The sequence below is a fragment of the Urocampus carinirostris genome, chromosome 13 (genome assembly GCF_059441175.1).
Source record: "Urocampus carinirostris isolate Australia breed hairy pipefish chromosome 13, RoL_Ucar_1.0, whole genome shotgun sequence".
Classification (NCBI taxonomy): Eukaryota; Metazoa; Chordata; class Actinopteri; order Syngnathiformes; family Syngnathidae; genus Urocampus; species Urocampus carinirostris.
Genome location: NC_142361.1, coordinates 37,822,991 through 37,847,740, shown reverse-complemented (window position 1 = coordinate 37,847,740; position 24,750 = coordinate 37,822,991). Strand labels below are relative to the sequence as shown.

Below are 24,750 nucleotides of genomic sequence, written 5' to 3'. Positions count from 1 at the left end.
TTTCAAATTCAGTTGTCAGAAGTTTGTGTTTTATTTTGATAGGTAACAGCTCGAATATTGTACTGATCATGTCTACAAGACAGTGCATGTGTTTTATGCTTATCATATGAATCAATGAATGAATTATTTCATACCACAAGTTTATGTTATATATTACACCCTTGGCAGGGTTGGGTAAGGTTACTTTAACTGGATTACTTTCAATGACTTTTGGATGACTCCAATACCATAAATGCTAATAAAAGACAAGAGAAACTAAATAGGAATAAAATGACTAAATTTTGTGCAGGCTTGGGGAGTAACGGAATACACGGAACGGCAAAAATGATGTCGGCAAGCTGTTTGGATTGATTTTCATTTTATTTCTGTCGCATTTGATGTTAGTTTTGCCGGAGATCAAAGCCAGGAGAGAAAGCTTACCACGTGTTGTGAGTCATCTTGACGGAAAAGATGAACAGAATGCGGGCAGCAGTAGCTCAGGAGGTAGAGCGCTCGTCTTCAAGGGATCCCAGTTCGAATCCCGGCTCGTCCGTGTTACATGTCGAAGTGTCCTTGGGTAAGACACTGAACCCCTAATACTCCCAATAAGCAGGTTAGCGCCTTACATGGCTGCAAGGCTGTTATTGGGAAATGTGGAGCACATTGTAAAACGCTTTGGGAAGACATTGACTTGAAAAGCGCTATATAAATGCAGATAATTTCATTCATTTCATTTCATTTCATCATTTTATTCATATTTAGTTTCTTTTGTCTTTTATGAGCATATTTGGTATTGGAGTAATCCAAAAGTAATTGAAAGTAATCCAGTTAAAGTAACCCTACCCAACCCAGTGGTATCGCAAGGGAATCCTTTGATATATTTTTTGACGTCTGACTTTTCCTGTTGAATGGTAGCGACCCTCCAAAGTTGGATCCCATGCCGCACATAGACAGAGAGCTGTGCCAACCTGACAAGATGAAAACCGTAGAAAAGCCGGTGGATGATTTCTCTGTGGTATTATCGCAGCATTTCCCTCAAATGTGGTCCTGTAAGTAAATTGATCTTATGCAGATAGGACGCACTGTGTTAAATATGGTGAAATGACATCTGAGCCTTTTAGTGTTACCTGTGGTGTTCCGCAGGGTTCAGTACTTAGCCCCCTTCTTTTCAGCATTTACATGCTTCCATGAGTTGATATTTTTTGCAAGTATAATATCAGTTTTCACGTGTTGTGAGTCATAATTGTATTCATATTTAATTTATTTTGTCTTTGATTAGCATATTTGGTATTGGAGTCATCCAAAAGTAATTGAAAGTAATCAAGTTAAAGTAACCCTACCCAACCCTAACCCTTGGGCTGTAAAATCCACAAACTGTTATCTCACTGATTTTCATCAACCTAAGCATCTTAAGATGTTCGTACACAACAATGACATCCACAGGCTGAGTCAACCGTACAAAAAACAGATCCCGACTGAACGAGGAAGGTTCAAGTTCTACAGGGTGCATCGGTACAGTAGCTAGTCCTTCCTAGGACACTTGAGTCTTTGATTTGATCCAGTCCAGGTAGTGAGAAACTCGTGCATACACCCCGGGCTTATTCTTCTTCCCGCATTGGTCCCCCCAGCTCACCAAACCGTACACAATATGGGTTTTGTTTTGCTCACAGGTCAGCGGTCCTCCAGAGTCGCCCTAAAAACACAAGCATTTCAATAATTAATAAAGCCAAATTCATTTTAAACTATAATGCATTGTATTTATTATATTGTTCTCTAGTTCTGCCATACTTAACATATTGTGCAGAAGTCTGGGGCAATAATCACAAAAGTTCACTTTGGCCCCTTTTTATCCTCCAAAAACGTACAATTAGAACCATACACAGGGTAGGATATCGAGATCATACTCATATTTTATTCCTGCAGTCCAAATTATTAAAATTGGATGATTTAGTAAAAACTTTTCACTGCACAACTGCTATTTAAGGTCAACAGAAACATAGTGCCAGAAAACATTCATAAATTATTCATTCGGAAAGAGGGAAATTATAATTCAAGGGGCTGTAGTAAATTCAAAATCCCAAAGGTGAGAACCACCAGGAAAAGTATGTGTGTCTCTGTGTGTGGAGTCAAACTTTGGAACACTTTACAAGACGATTACAATGTCCAACCATTCACTTATTCAAATTTAAATACAAAAAAACATTGCTGGTGGAATACAGAGATGAAGAGAATGGGGTATGAGGGATACGAGAGTTTGGGAATACCGTAGTGCGTCTAAAACAGGGGTGTCAAACTCAATTTAACCCGGGGGCCACACGAGAGAACAAACATTCTCTCGGGGGCCGGAATAGTAGATTAGAGAGAACGAAAAAGGAGAAAAAGAAATAAGAGAACGAGAGGGAGAGAATAGTAGAAAGGGTGGGACAAAGAAGGAGAGAAAGGGAGAAAGAGAGAGAAAAGAAAGAGAGAGCGAGCGTGAGAAACAAAATAGATAAAAAGAGAAATAGTGAGAGAGGGGTAAGAAAGAGAGAGAGAGAGAGAACAAAATCTAAAGAGAAATAGAAAGAGACAAGGAGAGAAAAGAGAAGGAGAGAAAGAGAGAAGGGGGAAGCAAGAGAGAGAGAGATAGAGAGAAAAGGAAGTTAGAGTGAAATAAGGTAAAAATACAGAGACAAAGAGGAACAGAGAAAGAGAAAAAGAGAGACGGGGCTAGTGAAAGAGAGAGAGATAAAGAGTGAAAGGAAGATTGAGAGAGAGAGAGAAAGAGAGATACAAGTACAGCGTTTGTGAGAGGCACCTGGCTTTGGCAACATTAAGTGGATATATTTCAACCTGCAGCTCATTTTTCTCTTGCACTTCTCCGAGCGTTGACTCGCGGGCCGGATTTAGTCCCTTAGCGGGCCTGATCCGGCCCGCGGGCCGCCCGTTTGACACCCCTGGTCTAAAACATCGGTGTCAAACTCACTTTAACTCGAGGGCCGCACGGCAGAACAAAAATTCTCTCTGGGGCCGGACTAGTAGAGTAGAGAAAAGTAAATAATAGAAAGAGAGGGAGAGAAAAAGAAAGAGGGCAATACAAAGAGAGAGAGGGAGGGGGGATAGAAAGAGAAATAGTGAGAGAGAAAGAAAAAAGTTCAAAGATAAATAGAGAGAAGGAGGGAAAAGAGAAGGAGAGAAACCGAAAAGAGGAAAGCAAGAGAGAGAAAGAGAATGAAAAGGGAAAAAAGAAGAGAGCAAAAGAAGGTAAAAAGACACAGATAAAGAGACAAAGAGGAACAAAGAAAGAGAAAAAGTGAGACAGAGAGAGTGAAAGAGAGAGATAGAGAGTGAGAAAAAAACGGGAGTAAGTGAGAGAGGGGGGGGTACAGGGGGATAGAAAGAGAGAGAGAAAGAGGGATAGAAGGAGAAATAGGGAGAAGGGGGAGAGAAAGAGAACGAAAGAAATTCAAAGAGAAATAGCAAGAGAGAAGGAGGGAAAAGAGAAGAAGAGAAAGAGAGAAGGGTTAGAGAGAAAGAGAAAAGGAAGAGAGAGCAAAAGAAGCTAAATAGACACAGAGAAAGAGACAAAGAGGAACATAGAAAGAGAAACAGAGAGAGTGAAAGAGAGTGAGAGAGATAGAGAGTGAAAGAAAAGGGAGGAAGAGAGAGAGGGGGGTGGTACAGGGACAGCGTTTGTGAGAGGCACACGGCTTTGTCAACACCAAGTGGACATATTTCAACCTGCAACTCGTTTTTCTCTTGCGCTTCCCTCAGCGTTGTCTCGCGGGCCGGATTCAATCCTTTAGTGGGCCTGATCCGGCCCGCGAGTCGCCGGTTTGACACCCCTGGTCTAGAACTATGGTTTACTTTGTGTCATTATTGCTATTGTTATATCATAACTGTTATTATTAATATTATTATTACGGTTGTTATTATCATTGGTTTATTTAATAGGGAAGATGAAGGGGTTAGGGAATATAAGCATCTGCTTCTGACTACCCCTTTTCGAACATATTATATAACATTATTTTGTTGTTATTGTTTTTGTCCTGTTTTTGTTTTAATGTTCGAATAAAGTTTTCATTATTCATTTTCATTCATTCATTCAAGGTTCCTCAGATGGTTAACACAGGGCCAGACTCCTACCGGGTGATATTCCTTGCAACTCACCTGACAGGAATCGATCCCGCCTTGCAGATGCCCGGCGCAAAACATCCCGTTATCCAAAACGGAGCCGTAAATTTTGCTTTCCGAGCATTTCTCTTGGTTGATCAGCAGAACGTTGGCCTCCAGCAAATGGTTGGAACCATACTCGGCTGCAAATGAAAATGAAATACAGTTATACCTCTGTCACGGTTGCCATGGCGCCCAATTGGCCCCGCCCGTGTGGCGCCAGCTGTAGCTTGTTGATAGATTGGCTCCCTGTCAGTATTTCAACTTGGTCCTGTCAGTCCCCTTTTGTCGGTCTGTCTGCGAATCTCTGTTTTTACACGGCAAGCCCTTATTCGCCCGTCCTGTTTTTTGCCCCTGTTTGCCTCCCGTTACGATCTGTTTTGATCTCGACCAGGTCTGCTCTCCCGTGCTGAATAACGACCTGTTTTGATCTCAACCACGTCTGATCTCCTGTCCCGAATAACGATCCGTTTTTTATCTCTACCACGTCTACTCTCCTCTCCCGGCTTTCGACTTGTTCCCGATCCCGTTCTTGCTCTTCTATCCCGGCTACTGACCCATTTTTTCCGTTCCCGACACCGCCATCGCTCGCCACGGAAGCCCCACTTCCACGTTCAGAGCGACCTGCTCCCCGCGACCAGCGATCCCCGGATCGTGTGTGCAATCCTTCCCTTCTTCCCAATAAAACTGTTACACGAGTGGGTCCTGTCTCCGTTCTGGTCCTGACAACCTCGGAACCTGACCATAATCAGTCCAGAATCAGTTTTGACCAGCAAATTGTTCGAGTGCCAAAACTTTTTTTTACCCATACAAAATCATGGCATTTATTTTAGTGTATAGTGAGGCATGGTTATAGTTGGTCTTTGGAAGGAAATTGGACATGCTGGGAGGAGATGAAATAAGGCTTTGTTGACTCAGCTCAATTGGGTCGGAATGAGATTTAATCATTAGTCAAAATGATGCCAGAGCCAACAAACAATCGTCTCTAAGAAAAGTGGTGGACACCTGGTCCAACGATACCCCAGGAATAATGCCAGCCCCTCAGTGGGATGAACCCAATACCTGGGTCAATTTGAGCTATTTTCCTGGGTTGTTTTGGGCAAAACATACAGATTCTTTGACCATTTAGTATAAAATAAACCAAATGTGGGTAGTGTTTTTTGAGGACCAACCCAATACTTGTCTTGATTGGACCCAACGTCCTGTGTTGTTTATGCAGAAGCAACCCCTGCAAAAATTGTGTCATGTTTTTTGGGGGGTGACAAGAGAGTTCTACACTCAGCCCAATACTTGAATCAATTTAACCCAATTTTCTGGGTCCTTTTGTGTAAAACATCACAAATGTTTGGCTTGTTCTAAACAAAGTGACCCAGACTGTTTAGTAGGATATGAACCAAATTTGGGAGCGTGGACCCACCCAACACTTGGGTTTATTTGACCCAACGCGCTCCCTGCAAAAACTGTGTAATGTTATAGTTTTTTTGGAACAAGATCACTCTACAGTCTAAAAACTATTGGGTCAAAAATGGGATCAACCCAACATACTCTTTTTGGGTTGTTTTACAAAAAAACGACCCAATTTTTTGGTCTTTTCTAAGTATATCACACAGGCTCTTTAGTATATAATGAACTCATTTTGTGTAATTATTGTCCTGATTTGCCCATTGCTCTCACCAGCGCTCATTGGTTTAGCCCCAGCAGCCACTCATTCCCTACCTGGTCCTCCTATTTAAACACGTCATTCTCATTCACTCCTGGTCAGTCCGTCTGCGAACCTCAGGGCATGCAAGGCAAGCACTTTTGACTCTGGCTCCCATTTTGATTCCAACCGGTTTCCTGCATCGATCCCCGATCCAAGCTCCGTTCTCCTGTCCCGACTACCCTTATTCCTTCCTTTTCTGTTTCCTGTATCGATCCCCAATCCGAGCTTTGTTGTCCTATCCCAGCTGACCATATCCTGATTCTGTTTCCTGTATTGATCCCCGACCCGAGCTTCGTTCTCCTATCCCGGCTGACCGTATCCTGATTCTGCTTCCTGTATCGATCCCCGATCCAAGCTCTGTTCTCCTGTCCCGGCTGACCGTATCCTGATTCTTTTCCTGTGTCAATCCCTGATCCAAGCTCCGTTCTCCTGTCCCGGCTACTCATATCCTCATTCTGTTTCCTGTATCGATCCCCGATCCAAGCTCCAATCTCCTGTCCCAGCTACCTGTACCCTGATTCTGTTTCCTGTATCGATCCTCGATCCAAGATCCATTCTCCTGTCCCAGCTGACCGTATCCTGCCCGATTCTTTTTCCTGTATCGATCCCTGGGTTCCCGCTCGTCCCGGATACCAGACTTGTTCCGATCTCCGACCACGCTCGGTCTCCCGTCCCGGCTGACCGACTTGACTCCGACCGCGCTTTGTTCGCGACGGCTTCCCGCTCCTCCTGCCCAGCGAGCACCAGATCGCTGTTTTTTTCCTCTCTTCCCCGATCCCTTAATAAAGCATTGTGTGAAACGTTACGCATTTGGGTCCCCTGCCGGTCGTGACAATTATTTTAAACAGGTCAACATATTCTTTGCAGGATTTTCCTGTAAAAAAGCTAACCCAGGACACCATTTTAACGGGAGTTCTTTCTGCAAAACAACATAATACAAGTACAGTGGGACCTCGCTACTTCGTGGTTCGACGCTCACGGGTTCAGAGCTTCACGGTTCTAAAAAATAATGATAATAAAATAAAATATATAATTTTTTAAATTAAAAAATGTTTTTTTAAGCATTTTTGATGCGGCGTCGCTACTTCGCGGATTTTCACTTTTTGCGGGTGGTTTTGGTCCCAATTAACCGCGATAACCGAGGGATTACTGTATTGGGGTGGTCCATTTTTGACCCTAACATGGGTTATTTTTTAGAATGGGATTCCGTTGTTGTAGGTACCAAGTGAAAGTTAAAGGAATTTCCCCAATCAGTAGTATTTGAATAGAATCAATACGCATCCAATAGAAAAGGTGAGAACGTGGTCGAGATAAGCTAACGAAAGGCAAAGTACTTACATTCCTCGGTGGCCCCCCATCCAGAAATGGTACATTCCTCGCCGTCATCGAGAGGTCCTTCAGGCAAACAGGCCGTCTTCACGAACTGAGTCTCGTTTGCACAAATTCCATCTTTGTCTTCTAGTCTCAGCAACGCTGTAAAAATGGAAGAGTTTAAGTGACATGCAGTCTATCGTCCAATCAAATTTAAAACATTTTCATAATTAGACTTATGCAAGATGTGCGCCAGTACAATGAACAAACAACTTCTCGGAATGATCCATATTTTACAACAGGGGTGGTCAAACATGCAGCCCGCCGACCGGATCAAACCACCTAAGAGATTCAATGAACAAACAACTTCTCGGAATGATCCATATTTTACAACAGGGGGGGTCAAACATGCAGCCCACCGGCCGGATCAAACCACCTAAGAGATTCACGGGACATCGCCAAGAGAAGCACAAGAGAAAAAAAGAACTGCAGTTTTGAAATATGTCCACTTGATGTCACTAAAGCCACTTCCAAAGCAACTGAAGCTGTATTTCTTTCTCTCTTTCTTTGATTTTCTCTCTTTTTCTCATTCTCTTTCTCTGTCTGTATTCTCTCTTTTTTTCCATTGTATATTTTTTCCCCTCCCTCTTTTTCTCTTTTCCTTCCTTCTCCCTCTATTTTTCTTTGACTCTTTTTCCTCTTGCTTCCACTCTTTCTTTCCCTTTTGCTCCCACTCTATTTCATATGTCTTTCAGTCCTTCCGTCCTTCCTTTCTTCCTTCCTTCCATCTCCTCTTTGTCATTCTCTTTCTCTTTTGGTATTCTCTCTCCCTCTCTTTTTTTCTTTAAATATCTTTTTACCCGCCCTCTTTCTCTCTCTCTTCCTTCCTTCTCTTTCTCTTTTTCTTTGACTCTCTTTTCCCTCTTACTCCCACTCTTTCTTTCCTTTTTGCTCCCACTCTTTCCCTCTTGCTCCCACTCTTTTTCTTTTTTCCTTCCTTCCTTCCTTCCTTCCTTCCTTCCTTTCTCTCTCTCTTTGTCATTCTCTTTCGGTATTCATCTCCCTCTCTTTGTTTCTTTAAATATCTTTTTTCCCTCCCTCTTCCTCTCTCTTTTCCTTCCTGTTCTCTCTCTTTTTCTTTGACTCTCTTTTCCCTATTGCTCCCACTCTTTCTTTCCTTTTTGCTCCCACTCTTTTTCTTTTGTCCTTCCTTCCTTCCTTCCTTTCTCTCTCTCTTTGTCATTCTCTTTCGGTATTCATCTCCCTCTCTTTTTTTCTTTAAATATCTTTTTTCCCCTCCCTCTTCCTCTCTCTTTTCCTTCCTGTTCTCTCTCTTTTTCTTTGACTCTCTTTTCCCTATTGCTCCCACTCTTTCTTTCCTTTTTGCTCCCACTCTTTTTCTTTTGTCCTTCCTTCCTTCCTTCCTTTCTCTCTCTCTTTGTCATTCTCTTTCGGTATTCATCTCCCTCTCTTTTTTTCTTTAAATATCTTTTTTCCCCTCCCTCTTCCTCTCTCTTTTCCTTCCTGCTCCCTCTCTTTTTCTTTGACTCTCTTTTCCCTCTTGCTCCCACTCTTTTTCCTTTGTCCTTCCTTCCTCCCTTCCTTCCTTCCTTCCTTCCTGCTCGCCTGCCTGCCTGCTTTTCTCTCTTTCTATCTCCCTTTCTTTCTCTCCCTCTTTCCTTTTCTGCTTTTATCTCCTTCTCTGTTTTGTCCCTCCCTCTCCCTTTCTTTTTATCTGCCTTTCTTCCTGTCTTTCTCTTTCTCGCTACTTCTCATTCTTTCTCTTGAATGTATTTCTCTCTTTCACTTCTTCTCTATTCTATACTTTTCTCTTTTCTTTTTTCTCTTTTTCTTTCTCTTGTACACTCTCTCCCCAGCCCCCCCATCTTGTTATCTCTCTCTGTCTTTCTGTCGTTCTTTTTTTCTTCCTCTTTAATCGACTGATCTGGCCCCCGTGAGAATGTTTTTTGTACCACGTGGCCCAGTCCCTCAGACCAATTACCATTACCGTTCATTCAAATAATCCATTGACCCCGACATTTGCTACATTAGCTAGAAAGAGGGTTTATTGTATTCCATAATTCAAGTTACTTCCTACTTTAATGGCGAAGGAATGATGGGAAATGTAGTGCTACAACCGGATGCCTAACAGTAATGAGGGTTATATACAAGTACTCGGTCCAGCTAGTAAAAAGTACTCACCGATGTCATTGTGAACCGATAAGGGAGTCTCCCTGTAGTCCTCATGCACGATAGCCTCTTCAACCTTCAAGATCTGTTCAGTGGGCTCGTCTTCGTCCAGAGAGAGTCCTCCCATGACCACTTGCATGTCGTTTCCCTTTTCGCTGTCCGAACATATTCGATCGTGTTAAAAAATCGGTAAATAAGAATGGAAGTATGCACAGAGATACCGTTTGCATTGATATATTGTAGTAAGTCTTTGGAGCTAGTCTGACTGTTCTCTCCATCCACCTATTAGAACTGTGCCTGTGTGCTTCCATTTCCTCACTATGTTTCTCACAGCAGAAATGGAAATATCTGAGCTAGCTTTTTTGTATCCTTTCCCTAAACTATGATGTTGAACACTCTTTGTTTTCAGGTTGTTTGTCGATTGTTTTGAGGCTCCCATCTTGCCATCCTCAAAGAAGATGCAAAGAGGAGAACGTGCAATCCTGAAATACAAAAAGTTGTGTTCCGATAATTAGTGGTATAAGTGGTACAAAAAACAAAGATCCCCAATTTTATGCAGATGTCTGCTTCTGTAGTAATTGTTGCACAGCTCCTGCAAAATGTACTAGATTAATTTCACTACTTTGTAAAAAAATACTTAACCAAAATTCAATCCTCGCTGCATGTGTACTGGATGCAAAATTGAAAATCAGTTTTTTTCCAGTTACAGTAGTCATCCATTATCCCCGATCGCATTTTGTCGCAAGCGTATGAGCATATTTTCTCAGAACCAGTGGCTCTTTTTCATTGTTCTGCCCACCAAGAAGTGAACTGCACTCTTGTGGCCGTGATCCATTATACCTGATTGCATATTGCTGTGAGCGGGGATCGACAGCGCATTTTTTGTCAGGCCCCGCAGCTCTTTTTTGCAGTTATTTCCATTTCAAATGAATTGTATTCGCGAAGCCGCAATCCATTATCCCCAATCCTGTAGTGCCACAAGCGATGGCCTGCAGAAGGTAATTTTGTCCAAAGATGTGCCGTTTTGGCCTGCCTCCAATGAAATGCACAATTGTGACCGTGATCCATTATCTCTAATCGCATATTGCTGTGAGCAAAGATAGACAGTGCATTTTTGTCAGGCCCCTCAGCTATTTTTTGCAGTTATTTCCGTTTTTAATGAACTGCATTTGCGTCGCCGCGATCCATTATCCCCAATCCTGTAGTGCCACAAGCGGTGGCCAGCAGAAGGTAATTTTGTCCAAAGATGTGCCGTTCTGGCCTGCCTCCAATGAAATGCTCAGTTTTGACCGTGATCCATTATCCCTGATTGACTACAGCTGAGAGCAAAGAGTGCATTATTTTTTGATTGTGCTGCTGAAGCATGCCATTGTGCCCTGCTCACAATGAAACACACTTCTTTGGCCCATTATCTCTCGTCGACTATTGCTGAGAACTTGGGTTGAGAAAGCAAATTTGTGTCATCAATTCTTTTTCTGTTTTTTTGTTTTGTCAAAAGTGGACAGGACCTGAACGTCCACAATCCATTATCCCCAGTCCTGTAGTGCCGCAAGAGGTCAATAGCAGATGGTAATTTTGTCCAAAGATATGCCGTTCTGGCCTGCCTCCAATGAAATGCTCAGTTTTGACCGTGATCCATTATCCCTGATCGACTACAGCTGAGAGCAAAGAGTGCATAGTTTTTGGTTTGTGCTGCTGAAGCATGCCATTGTCGCCTGCCCACAATGAAACACACTGTTTTGGCCCATTATCTCTCGTCGACCATTGCTGAGAACTTGGGTTGAGAAAGCAAATTTGTGTCATCAATTCTTTTTCTTTTTCTTTTGTTTTGTTGAAAGTGGACAGGACCTGAACGTCCACAATCCATTATCCCCAGTCCCGTAGTGCCGCAAGCGGTGAATAGCAGGCGGTAATTTTGTCCAAAGATGTGCCGTTCTGGCCTGCCTCCAATGAAATGCTCAGTTTTGACCGTGATCCATTATCCCTGATTGACTACAGCTGAGAGCAAAGAGTGCATTATTTTTTGATTGTGCTGCTGAAGCATGCCATTGTGCCCTGCTCACAATGAAACACACTTCTTTGGCCCATTATCTCTCGTCGACTATTGCTGAGAACTTGGGTTGAGAAAGCAAATTTGTGTCATCAATTCTTTTTCAGTTTTTTTGTTTTGTCAAAAGTGGACAGGACCTGAACGTCCACAATCCATTATCCCCAGTCCTGTAGTGCCGCAAGAGGTGAATAGCAGAAGGTAATTTTGTCTAAAGATGTGCCGTTCTGGCCTGCCTCTAATGAAATGCACAGTTGTGACCGTGATCCATTATCCATGATCGACTACAGCTGAGAGCAAAGAGTGCATAATTTTTGGTTTGGGCTAGTGAAGCATGCCTTGGCCCATTATCTCTAGTTGACCATTGCTGAGAGCTTGGGTTAAGAAAGCAAATTGGTGTCGGGCGGTTCTTTTTCTGTTTTATTGTTTTGTCGGAAGTGGACAGGACCTAAGCGGCCACAATCCATTATCCCCAGTCCACTGTTGCTGCCTGGGGGTTATTTTGCAGATTTCTGCATATCTTAGGTCCCTGTTAACCGTGATGAATGAGGGAATAGGGTTTTTGTACAAATGACAATATGATATGATGAATTTAACTGAAATTCATGATTAGAACACCCAATAATTTAGAAATGAAAATCTCAAAAATGATGTTAGACAACAAAAACCGGTCTTACACGCAGTGGCCGGCTGTCAGGACCCAGCAGCTGTGGATGAGAACCCCTCCGCAGATGTGCCTGTAGGCCTGCGTGATTCTTTTGGGTTTCACCTGCAGAGATACCTGCCAAGGTAAGGCCCCAGGTGAGACTTTGAGTCCTCCGAAGATTCGGGTCATGACTTTCTTCGGTTGAGGCTTGCCGCAAGTGCCGAAGGCGATTGGAGAAGGGGTGGCACTGGCTGAGCTCGGTTCTGGAGGCTGTAAGGGTTTTTGGGTTGGCGCGGGGGTTGTCGGTTGGGGTTTTGGGGGAGCTGGTGGGGCTGGAGTATCAGGGGTATCGGGGCTATCTGGGGTATCTGGGGTATCTGGTGTTACTGGGGTATCTGGTGTGTCTGGGGTATCTGGTGTGTCTGGGGTATCTGGAGACATTGTTGGTGCGATTCCACCTGAGGAATCACAATCAGTGCTACTTCAAATTGAGATTTGCATCAATAATCAGAAGTGCGCCTACCCTCGGAACACTCGTCCACATCACAATAATCCCACAGCAGTTTTTGTCCTCTCCTGAAGAAGCACCAGGGGGTCAAGTCACCATCCGGGTTCCTGCAAATAGACACAAGCTTTTACCTGAGAAATGGAGGCTGAGCCTGTTTTTTTTCCAGCCCATTTTCATTGAGAGTTTTTTGTTTTTTCTCAAGGTTTCTTCATTTTACTCATGTTGAGGTTTTTGAGTTTTTCCTTGCCCTCATGTAGGTTTTAGATCAGGGGATGGTGTCATAATAGTCTGTAGTCTGTAGAATAATCTGTGGTCTGTGCAGCCCTTTGAGACTCCTTGTGATTAAGGGCCAAACAGAAAACATGACTTGACTTGACTTTCTTCATGTTGAAGTTTTTGAGTTTTTCTTTGCCCTCATGCAGGTTTTAGATCAGGGGATGGTGTCATAATAGTCTGTAGTCTGTAGAATAATCTGTGGTCTGTGCAGCCCTTTGAGACTCCTTGTGATTAAGGGCCAAACAGATAAACATGACTTGACTTGACTTTCCTCATGTTGAGGTTTTTGAGTTTTTACCTGCCCTCATGTAGGTTTCAGATCAGGGGATGGCGTCATAATAGTCTGTGGTTTGCAATAATCTGTGGTCTGTGCAGCCCTTTGAGACTCCTTGTGATTAAGGGCCAAACAGATAAACATGACTTGACTTGACTTTCCTCATGTTGAGGTTTTTGAGTTTTTCCTTGCCCTCATGTCGGTTTTAGATCAGAGGATGGTGTCATAATAGTCTGTAGTCTGTAGAATAATCTGTGGTCTGTGCAGCCCTTTGAGACTCCTCGTGATTAAGGGCCAGACAGATAAACATGACTTGGCTTTCCTCATTTTGAGGTTTTTGAGTTTTTCCTTGCCCTCAGGTAGGTTGCAGATCAGGGGATGGTGTCATAATAGTCTGTGGTTTGCAATAATCTGTGGTCTGAGAAGCCTTTTGAGACTCTTTGTGATTATTATTTAGTAATTTTGATTTTTTGTTTTGTTGAATGAAACAAAGGTGTTTCATAAAACATATATATATATATTTTTTTTCAAATAATTATTCAGGTTATTAGATTTTTTCAGTTTTTTTTTAAACCTTTTTTTACATTTCGAGGCTTTATTGGCTTTTTTGGGTAATTTTCTGTTTTATTAGATACAAAAAAGATATTTGTTAATACAGTAACTATTTTTTCTTTTAATATTTGTTTTCTGTTTTTCATATTTTTTCCATTTTTTAGTTTTTATTTTTGTTTTTGGGTTCTTCATTTTTTCTATTTGAAATTATTGTAAAAAAATAATTGTTTTTCTGAATATTATTTATTGCACTATTTGGATTTTTCTTCTAGTTTTCTGAATCTTTTTTTCCCATATTTCTCTTTTTTAATCTTTTTTTCATTTGGGTTTTTTTTTTTGTTTTGATGTTCTGAATATTTATTGCTGTTTCTAGTTTTTCTTTCGCAATATTTTTGCATGTTTTAGAATTTTTTTTTTTTCAGTTTCTGGTTTTGTAAACAATTTGTTGTTTCTCAAGATGTTTGTTTCAGTTCTTGTGATGGGGGGGGGGGGTTCGTTTTTCTGAATATCTTTTTAAAATGTTTTTTTTTCTATTTTTCTAAAGCTATTTGACAAAACAGTATTTTTTGCAGGTTTTAATTTTTTTTTCAGTTTTTTTCTTATTTTGGTTTAAAAACGATATATGTATATATATTTTTCAGAATTTTTGTTTTGTTGTTATTTTTTGTATTTTTTTTTTTTTTTCGGTCAAAACGAAAACCAAACCGACCTGCAGAAGTTATGAGTGCCAAGGCCGTCCGTGTCCTCAAAGGAGTCGAAAGGATTGACTCCTTTCTGCAGGATGAAATGGGAATTCCAATAGAGACATTCGTTGCCGTTTATGGTTTCCGATACTTTGCCCCGATACGATTCCCCGTCGTCCTCAAAACAGTCGTTTGGGCCTGGAAAACGTGACAAATTTCCCATCCTTGTGACATATTATTTATTTCAAATGATTCCTCCAAAAAAGGAAAACAAGATATTCAGGTAAAATAAAAAGACAAATTCAAATAGAAGGAAAATACAGTAGGAAACAAATATTCAGGGAAAAAAAAAATCTGAAAAAAAACAAAAATTCAGAAAAAACAAACAAACAAATAAACAAACAAAAAAAGTATTTGGAAAAAAAAACGGAGAAAAAAACAATCCTGGAAACCAGAAAAAAATGATTCCAAAAAACAAAAGCCAAAAATAAAGTCTCAAAAAACTAAAAAAAAAAAAAAAAGAGAATATATTATATGAAACTGCGATTGGATGGCAACCAGTTCAGGGTGTCCCCTTCGCACTGCCGGGAGATGGCTGGGATGGGCTCCAGCCCCCCCGCGACCCTAATAAGCATAAGCTGATGAGATGAGATGAGATATTATATAAAAATATGGATCACAAAATAGATAATCATTCCAGAAAAAATGAAAGAAACACAGAAAAATCAAATAAAAATTACAAAAATGTGAATTATTCAGACAATCATTAAAATATGCAAAAAATATTCCCAAAAAAATCACAAAGAAAAAAAACAAAATTTCCGAAAACCAGATAAAAAAAACATAAAAACAATCTGAAAAATGAAAAAACGGATCAAAAGAAAAATAATAAACATATCAAAAGCAGATTTGCGAAAAATAGAGCTTTCGAAAAATTCTCAAAAAATGTCTCTGAAGAAAAAATTGGTCAGAGGCAGAGCGATTTTAGTTTAAATACTCAAAAAATACTACTTTAGAAATACTACAAAATACTACAAAATAAAAGTACAGTAATACTAGGGAAATACCACCGAAATACTACAAATATCTGACTATAGAAATAATACAAAATACTAAAGAACTACAACTTAAGTAATACTAAAGATATAGTACAAATATTCTACCATGGAAATACAACAAATATACAACCGCACAAATACTAAAAAAAATAATACTACAGTAATACTACAACAGTATGACTACAAAAATAATACAAAAATACAGCTACAGTAATACTACAAATATACTAGAAAAACTATAGAAATACTGCAGCAGAAATAATACAATGCAGTGCTAGGAATCAAATGGACTGAACCATTTCAGGCATTGGAATATTTCCGACGCGCCGTCGTGCACATTTCCCTTTTGTTTTCTTTTTTTTAAAATTTAGTATTTTTCATCCTATTTTAGTTTTTCCTGTCCTTCATTAAGGAAAAGAGAATTTCATAAATGTGACGATTTCAGAATGTGTCTTGTCGCTTACCAACATGGCAGAAACGTCCCCGGAATCCTTCGGGACATTGGCAGTCGAAATCGTTCCCTTCCTTCACGCACTTTCCGCCATTTTGACACGGATTGGGCTCGCAAACCTCAACTGTAGGAAAGCAACCCAAACCGTCATTTTCTCGTGAAAAGGAAATCTGTTCATCTGGTCTTATGCCGTTGTCCAATTGGACGCTATCACCATGGACCGGTGCTATTTTCTGTCACGCGCCCCCTAGGAAGAAGAAATCCTCCCGTGCAATCAAAGGGCAAACTTTTCTTTTAAGAGATAGATATAGATGGATAGAACTAAATAGATAGATACATTGATAGATAGATAGAGATAGAGATAGACATATAGATAGATAAAGATAGAGATATAGATAGATAGAGATATAGATATATAGATAGAAATATAGAGATATAGGTAGATAGACATATAGATATAGATGGATAGAGATACAAATATAGATAGAGATAGAGATAGAGATATAGATAGATAGAGATAGATAAAGATAGATAGAGATATAGATAGAGATATAGATAGAAATAGATATAGATAGAGATAGATGGAGATAGAGATAGATAGATCGAGATAGAGAGAGATATAGATAGATATAGAGATATAGATAGAAAGATAGAGATATAGATAGATAGACATATAGATAGAGCTAGATAGAGACAGAGATAGAGCTAGATAGAGATAGAGATATAGACAGATAGAGATAGAGATATAGACAGATAGAGATAGAGATATAGACAGATAGAGATATAGACAGATCGAGATAGAGATATAGACAGATAGAGATATAGCCAGATTGAGATAGAGATACAGATAGATATAGATATAGATAGAGATATAGATAGAGATACAGATAGAGATACAGATAGATATAGATAGAGATACAGATAGAAAGATAGAGACAGAGATAGAGCTAGATAGAGATAGAGATAGAGATATAGACAGATATAGAGATATAGACAGATAGAGATATAGACAGATCGAGATAGAGATATAGACAGATAGAGATATAGACAGATAGAGATACAGATAGATATAGATAGAGATAGATATAGAGATATATATGGAAGATAGAGATAGAGATAGATAGACATATAGATATAGATGGATAGAGATAGATAGAGATATAGATAGCTATAGATATAGATAGAGATATAGATAGATGGATAGAGATATAGATAGATAAAGATATAGATAGATAGAGATTTAGATATAGATAGATAGAGATAGAGACAATCATGTCAAGGAAACTTCCGGATCCTTGAACCACTAGGATGTGGTTAAGGGATCCGTGACATGTAGCAGAGGAGCTAAAAGTCTTCTGTCCTCCTCAAAGAGTTAATCGAACCTTCTTTCGAGAAAATTGTCCAACCCTCCATAATGCGAATGTCAAATCGGACACTTACATGTTCTGCAGTTGGGCGGCTGGAAAGGATGCTTGCATTTGCACTCGTAAAACGGAGCCGTCGACGTCAAAACGCACTCGCCGCGTCCGCATCTTCCTTTCTTGCAAAACCTGGGCCCTGGAAATTTTTTCAAGGTTATTACCGTAAATTTCGGACTATAAGCCGCCACTTTTCCCCAAAGCTTTTAACCCTGCAGGTTATGCAACAATGGGGCTGATTGATACATTTTTTCTAGCGGCCGCCAGGGGGCGCCCGAACAGTAAAGAGTGTGACACACTCTGGAAATCGTCACAGCGCAAATTTCACATCCTTGTGACATATTATTTATTTCAAATGGTCAGAGACAGAGATAGAGATATAGATAGAGATATAGATAGATAGAGATAGAGATATGAGGAACTTTAATGTGAATTCGCGCTTTGTGCATGAATAAAACTATCATGAAATAACATTCATTATGAAAAAGGAGAGCGCTAACTAGAATACTCAGAATCATTTGATGAGTAAATAGAAAAAATGTGGCCAAACAAACGGATTACAAGTAGCAAGGTCCAACAAAGCAGATATACCTTTAGGCGGATTTTTTTAATCTGTCGGCATTATCGTGTGTTTTGGAGTCAATATTTGACACGGTTGGATTGTTTCTCCTACTCTGGTGTTGGGCCTATTTCGACTCCGACTCCCACCTGTCCCGTTTTTGCTCACGTCTGTCACCGGCTACGACCTGTTTTGATCCTGACCATGTCTGCTCTTACGACTCGTTTCTGACCCCGACCACGTTTTTGCTCTCCTGTCCCGACTTACGACCCGTTTTGATCCCAACCCTGTCTGCTCTCCCGTCCCGACTTACCACCCGTTTTTGATCCCAACCACGTCCGTACAAATGTACTGGGTGCGGCTTATAATCAGGTGCGCTTTATAGTTTGAGTTTAACAGTACCTGGAAAGCAAATAACACGAGAAACTTTGTCCTACCTTTCTCGCAGCGTCTTCCCTTGAAATGTTTGGGACAGTCACATTTGAATCTGCGTTTTCCTTTTTCCTTGCAGACGCCGTTATTTTCGCAAGGGTTCGGGTCGCACTGGCCTGAAAAACAACAACCACGGAAGAAATTCCAGAAGAACATTTTAAGTTTTTTTGTAATTCTCACCTGCCGGTTCTTGAAGGTCAACGAGCCAATCGTTGGTCTCTTCCTCGTCCTCGTCCTCGTCGTCCCCCGAAACGGCAAAGAAGAAATCTGCAAAGTGAAACGTTACAAAAACGGACACGAACCAGACAGACAGCCTTGCAAAAGTATCGACCCCCTGGGAACTTTTTGACATATTCTAATTTTTCAGGCTTCAAACTTTGAGGAAAAAAAACTCAAACTATTTATTAAGACACAGTCGTGACCAATGTTCCCTGTAATTTTCCTTACGGGTCTGAGCCTTCACTCAAAGTCGGTGGGCAACGCTTGAAACAACAGTGAGCAACGGCAATCCCAAGTGTGGCAACTAAATCATTATCAAACATGTCCAAAACTTGACATCAAGTTATATTTTGCTGAGTTTCCGGCAATGCAAAAAATACTTTTCACTTTTGAATGTATTGACTAATGTATTATTGCAAAGGTTGTACGGCCTACAAACGTCATTTGTTTTTACAACAATTCTTTCTCAAGATTTTCATTTCTTTTTTTTCCTGGTATCTTTTGTCGCATAATATTAACATTTTTGGGGGCTTATTTCGTCGGTTGCACGATACACAACTGTATTTAATCACATTTTTGAGTGGAAGTACAATGTTGGCAACAAGATTGACTTGGTATCATTGGAAATTATTTGAATGCAACAAAAACCTTTTCTTCTTATCCCTGTTTTTTTCTATTTTTTTGAATTCCTTTAAAAAAATTTCATTGTGTTTATTTTTTCCTAGCTGTTACTTTTTTTCTTTTGGTTCTCTATTTACCTTTTTTTCCTCTGTTTCTTTCTTTTCTTTTTTCTGAATTTTTCCTTCTTTTTTCTCAGCTTTTTACAACTTTTTCATTTTCTTTTTGGTTCTATTTCCCCGCCTTCCTTTAAGTCATTTTGTGCACAATTTTACATAATATTTGGTCGTGTAGGGATTAAAGAAGCAAAAACAACCTGAAGAGCTGTCTGGGACCCGAAAGAGCCGCTTCTCTTTAGTGAGCCGAGCCGAAGAAGCCGGTTCTCGAAAAACTCTACTGACCTTACTCGACTTCGTTCTCCTTCGAAATTGACTTCAAAATGCCGCATTTAGAACACAGTGTCAGGGGAACCCTTGTATTTTTACCTTTATGCACTGTAACTTTGACTTCATTTGCTTCTTAATAAGCAATTTCGAACCCTGATTTTTGTGAGCCGGCTCGATTTTCTTGTGCGCTGAGAATCTGTGGGCAGGGCGTGATTGCGCACGCGCGCAGCTTCGAGGGAACATTGGTCGTGACAGAAACCAGATTTATTCAACATTTTATATGACGCTAACAAATACTAACATTGAAAAGTGGGTGTTGCAAAAGTATTACCCCCCCTTTGAATTTATACTTTCTACAACCTCCTTTTGCTGCTGTCACAGCCACAAGCCTTTTTGTATGTGTCTCTAGATTTTTGACACATCTTGAAACAGAAATGTTTGCCCATTCTTCCTTACAAAACAACTTCCAATTCCTTGAGGTTTGACGGTGATAGTTTGTGCCCAGGTTTATTCAGATTTGTCCACAAATGCTCAGCAGAAACGAGATCTGGACTTGGCCAGAAGAACACCTTTATATTGATAGTTTTTAACCATTCCATTGTAGATTTTGCCTTATGTTGAGGGTCGTTGTCTTGTGCTCCATTTTCAGGTCTCTTGCACACTCAAACAGATCTTCTGCCTGATTCGCCCTGTATTTGGCTCCATCCATCTTCCAACTATAACAATTGTCCCAGTATCTAATGAAGAAAAGCAACCCCAGAGCATGATGCTGCCACCACCATGTTTGACAGTGCGGATGGTATATTCAGAGTGATGTGCAGTGTTACTCTTATGCTAAACGTATTTTCCTCTTGGTTGCTCTGATTAGTTTTCTCCTTGTTTGGGGACGACAAAGTCTTGGTAGGTTTGCGGTGGTCTTATGATCACTTCATTTTAATATTCTTGCTCGCACAGTGCTCCGGGAGAAGGGTAACTGTTGCAAAATATCTGGTATCCTATTCCTGCTATCATGCTTCATAACGCTGCATGATGCTGCCACCACCATGTTTGACAGTGGGGATGGTATATTCAGAGTGATGTGCAGTGTTACTCTTATGTTAAATGTAACGCCCAGAAATTCCATTTTGGTCTCATCCGGCCAGAGCAACTTGATCCACGTGTTATTTATGTCTCCTATGGCTTTTTTATGGTATTCTTTCAGAAAGCGATTTCTTCTTTCCACTCTTCCATAAAGGGTAGGTTTATGCAGAGTATAACTAATAGTTGTCTTATGCGCAGATTCCTGCATTCAATGTGATCATGGGCCTCTTGGTTGCTCTGATTAGTTTTCTCCTTGTTTGGGACGACCAAGTCTTGGTAGGGTTGCAGTGGTCTTATGATCTCTTCATTTTAATATTCTTGCTCGCACAGTGCTCCGGGAGAAGGGTAACTGTTGCAAAATATCTGGTATCCTATTCCTGCTATCATGCTTCATAACGCTGCATGATGCTGCCACCACCATGTTTGACAGTGGGGATGGTATATTCAGAGTGATGTGCACTGTTACTCTTATGTTAAATGTTATTCCCCAAAATTCCATTTTGGTCTCATCTGGCCAGAGCACCTTGATCCACGTGTTATTTATGTCTCCTATGGCTTTTTTATGGTATTCTTTCAGAAAGCGATTTCTTCTTTCCACTCTTCCATAAAGGGTAGGTTTATGCAGAGTATGTCTTATGTCGTAATAGTTGTCTTATGCGCAGATTCCTGCATTCAATGTGATCATGGGCCTCTTGGTTGCTCTGATTAGTTTTCTCCTTGTTTGGGTTTGTGGTGGTCTTATGATCCCTTCATTTTGATATCCTTGGTCCGGGAGAAGGGTAACTGTTGCAAAATATCTGGTATCCTATTCCTGCTATCATGCTTCCTAATGCTGTGTGTTCAGGTGGTCAAGTAGGTGGACATTGGATCATTGAAAAGTCCTCAAGGAACTTCTGGAGTCAGTTGGCTGAGGTGAGAGAACAGGGGGCCAATCCTTTTGCAACACCACCCTTTGAGTTATTTTGTTGTCGATACAATTTAAAATGTTGAAAGCATTTTGTGCCTCATGTTGTTGATAGTTTGAAACTTGAAATGTGACAATATGACAAAAAGTTCTTGGGGGGGCAATTCTTTTGCTAGGCACCGTAACTGAAAACGGGAAGGACTTACCGTTGATGATGTCATTAAAGCGTTCTTTCAATTTTGCGTGTTTTCCACGTTTATGATGTCGGATTTCGCTGGGACCCCCGTGAGGACTCCGCTGTCGATGCTTTTTGTGCTTACCAGGTTTCCCCTGGAAGAAAATAAGGGTCGGGAAAAAAAAAAACGGTTTCATTATAATTAAAACATTTGTAGAAACCGCGCCTGACTATAAGTCGCAGGTAACCATATTGTAAAGTGAGATCTTCACACAGAGAGTTTTCAAAGGTCTTCACTTTTTTTTCACACGCTGGTCTGAGTATCGGTTTATGTCACGGCATCACGAAAATGCCGATATGCTACTGGCTGAAATACCTCCCACCATGTCTTTCTCTATTTTGCTTGGATAAGAATTTCATGTGTTTTGTAAAGAATTTTTAGGTCGGCAAATACATCACTGTATTTATTCGCTATTCGTCCAAAGGCTCCCAGTGACGCCAAAAGGGGAAAGCAAAAGCGTAATAACCATGGAAACAAAGCTCGTCTGATTTTAGAACAGGGGTGCCAAACTCTTTTTAGCTCGGGGGCCAAATGGTAGGAAAAAAAAAACGGGGGCCTAGTAGATTAAGCAGAGAAAGACAGAGGGAGAGCAGGGGAAGAAAGAAAGTCAGAAAGAATGTAAGACATAAAGAGAGAACAGAGACATAAAGAGAGAAGAACGAGAGACATAAAGAGAGAAGACACACATAAAGAGAGAAGAGCAAAGAGAGAAGAAAGAGCAAAGAAAGAAGAAAAGAAAAGAAAGAGATAAAGAAAAGAAAGAGATACAGAAAATAGAGAAAGAGATAAAGAGAGAAAGAGAGGAAAGGAAAGAAAGAAAAAAAGAAAAAAGGAAAAAAGAAAAAAAGAAAGGAAGAAATAAAGAAAGAAAAGGCTTTAACCAAAGGGAGTGAGGAAGAGCAAAAGAAAAAAACACAAAAGAGAACAAGAGAGTAAAAGAGAAAGAGGGAGAGAGAACAAGAGAGCAAAAAAGAGAGAGTCTGAGAGAATGCAAGATAAACTGATACGAAAAAAGAAAGATTGAGAGAAAAATAAAGTGAGGATCTCTAACCCCATCTGCATCCACCTGCTACGCCAATCAACCAGCCCAAGTCACATCACACATGGTAAATCAATTTTCATTGCCATAAACATTTGTTATGTTTGTGACCTTTAGTTTTCTTCTACTTTGTACTTCCTTTGGTCAATAAATCCCATCCCTACTTTTGCACACACCTGCCTCTGTTCTGGTTTACCTGCGTTTGGGTCCACCCAAAAAATGTGAAATAACGTTTAAAATCAAATTTGTTTTAAATCCACCCCCTTACCTTACTGGCCTAACCCACGTCACGTCACACGAAATAAATAAAATGTCATTTCTAATTGTATATTTATCTAGAATGTTATTCACGTTTTTGTCTGTGTTACTGGGGGTTCAGAACACATTAGCAAGTTAGCATAGGTTTCTATCCCTGCTTTAAAACGGATTAAAGTCGTATTAGTGTATAAACCACAGGAAAAAAAACTGTTGAAAAGTAGTATGTTATAGTCTCGGGGACTAAAACTGTTATTATTCCATCCATCCATTAACTGCACCGCTTATCCTCAGTAGGGTCACGGGGGTGCTGGAGCTCATCCCAGCCATCTTTGGGCAGTGGGCAGTGGGCAGGGGACACCCTGAACCAGTTGCCAGCCAGTCGCAGGGCACAGAGAGACAGACAACTCACTCACTCATTCACACCCAGGGACGATTACTCACTCCTTCATTCACACCCAGGGGCAATTACTCACTTGCTCATTCACACCCAGGGGCAATTACTCAGTTGCTCATTCACACCCAGGGGCAATTACTCACTCACTCATTCACACCTAGGAACAATTTGGACCGGCCAATTAACCTGACATGCATGTTTTTGGAATGTTGGAGGAAACCGGAGTGCCCGGAGGCAACCCACGCAAGCACGGCAAGAACATGCAAACTCCGCACAGGAGGTTCGATCTCATGACCTCAGAACTGTGCCGCACAAGCGCTAACCACTGCGCCGCCGTGCTGCCCACTGTTATTATTTTCCCATATACAGTTACTATTAGAATCGTCTTTATAGTCACATTCAGGGTTGGGTAGGGTTACTTTAACTGGATTACTTTCAATGACTTTTGGATTACTCCAATACCAAATATGCTCATAAAAACCAAAAGAAACTAAATATGAATACAACTACTAAATTTTGTGCAGGCTTGGGGAGTAACGAAATACATGGAACGTCAAAAATGATGTTGGCAAGCTGTTTGGATTTATTTTCATTTTGTCTCTGTCGCATTTTATGTTCGTTTTGCCGGAGATCAAAGAGATCAAAGCCAGGAGAGAAAGCTTACCACGTGTTGTGAGTCATCATTTTATTCATATCTAGTTTCTATTGTCTTTTGTCAGCATGTTTGGTATTGGAATCATCCAAAAGTCATTGAAAGTAATCCAGTTAAAGTAACCCCACCCAACCCTGGCTTTATGGTTATATAATAGTAACAAAAATGAAGTGTTTTTTCTTTCTGTACAAGAAAAAAACAAAACAAAAAAAGATATACATTTAAAAAAAAACAGCAGAAATAGTAATAAGCAAGCCTCTGTAGCGAATAGAAAGGACGTACCTGGGCCAGCACGAGGATCACAGCCAGGAAAAGGAAAAGAAAGAGCAGTTTGGTGTTCATGATGGCAGAAAAGCAGAAAGATGAGCAAAAACCTCGGCAGCCCAGGTTTTTGCACCTTGCGCATGAGTACATAACCTTTGATTTACCCCGTCCGCCATCCAGTCTGTCAATAATATTGATTTTTTTTCTAAACTTTTTGAAGATTTCATACAAATACATCAACTCTCTTTAACTTATAGTACCATAAGATTTGTAGAGAGCGACTTTTGGGGGAAATAGTTCCAGGATATGAATGAATGAAAACTTTATTTCGAACATTAAAATAAAAACAGAACAAAAACAATAACTCAGCAACAAAATAATGTTATATAATATGTTCGAAAAGGGGTAGTCAGAAGCAGATGCTTATATTCCCTAACCCCTTCATCTTCCCTATTAAATACA

General features: G+C 40.4%; 1 protein-coding gene across 1 annotated transcript; it reads right to left on the bottom strand.

Moving 5' to 3' along the window:
* Nucleotides 1–7: 7 nt before the first annotated feature.
* LOC148354478 (factor VII-activating protease) lies at nucleotides 8–24,433 on the bottom strand. Its single transcript, XM_088350996.1, has 13 exons — nucleotides 24,307–24,433; nucleotides 21,652–21,775; nucleotides 18,419–18,505; nucleotides 18,244–18,354; nucleotides 17,270–17,386; nucleotides 15,843–15,953; nucleotides 14,347–14,518; nucleotides 12,551–12,642; nucleotides 12,059–12,485; nucleotides 9,347–9,489; nucleotides 7,172–7,306; nucleotides 4,129–4,274; nucleotides 8–1,672 (listed from the first exon to the last, which is right to left on the bottom strand). Exons 1-13 carry the CDS (start codon nucleotides 24,364–24,366, stop codon nucleotides 1,511–1,513), a joined length of 1,887 nt encoding a protein of 628 aa, XP_088207122.1. The 5' UTR covers nucleotides 24,367–24,433; the 3' UTR covers nucleotides 8–1,510.
* Between the last annotated feature and the right edge of the window lie 317 nt (nucleotides 24,434–24,750).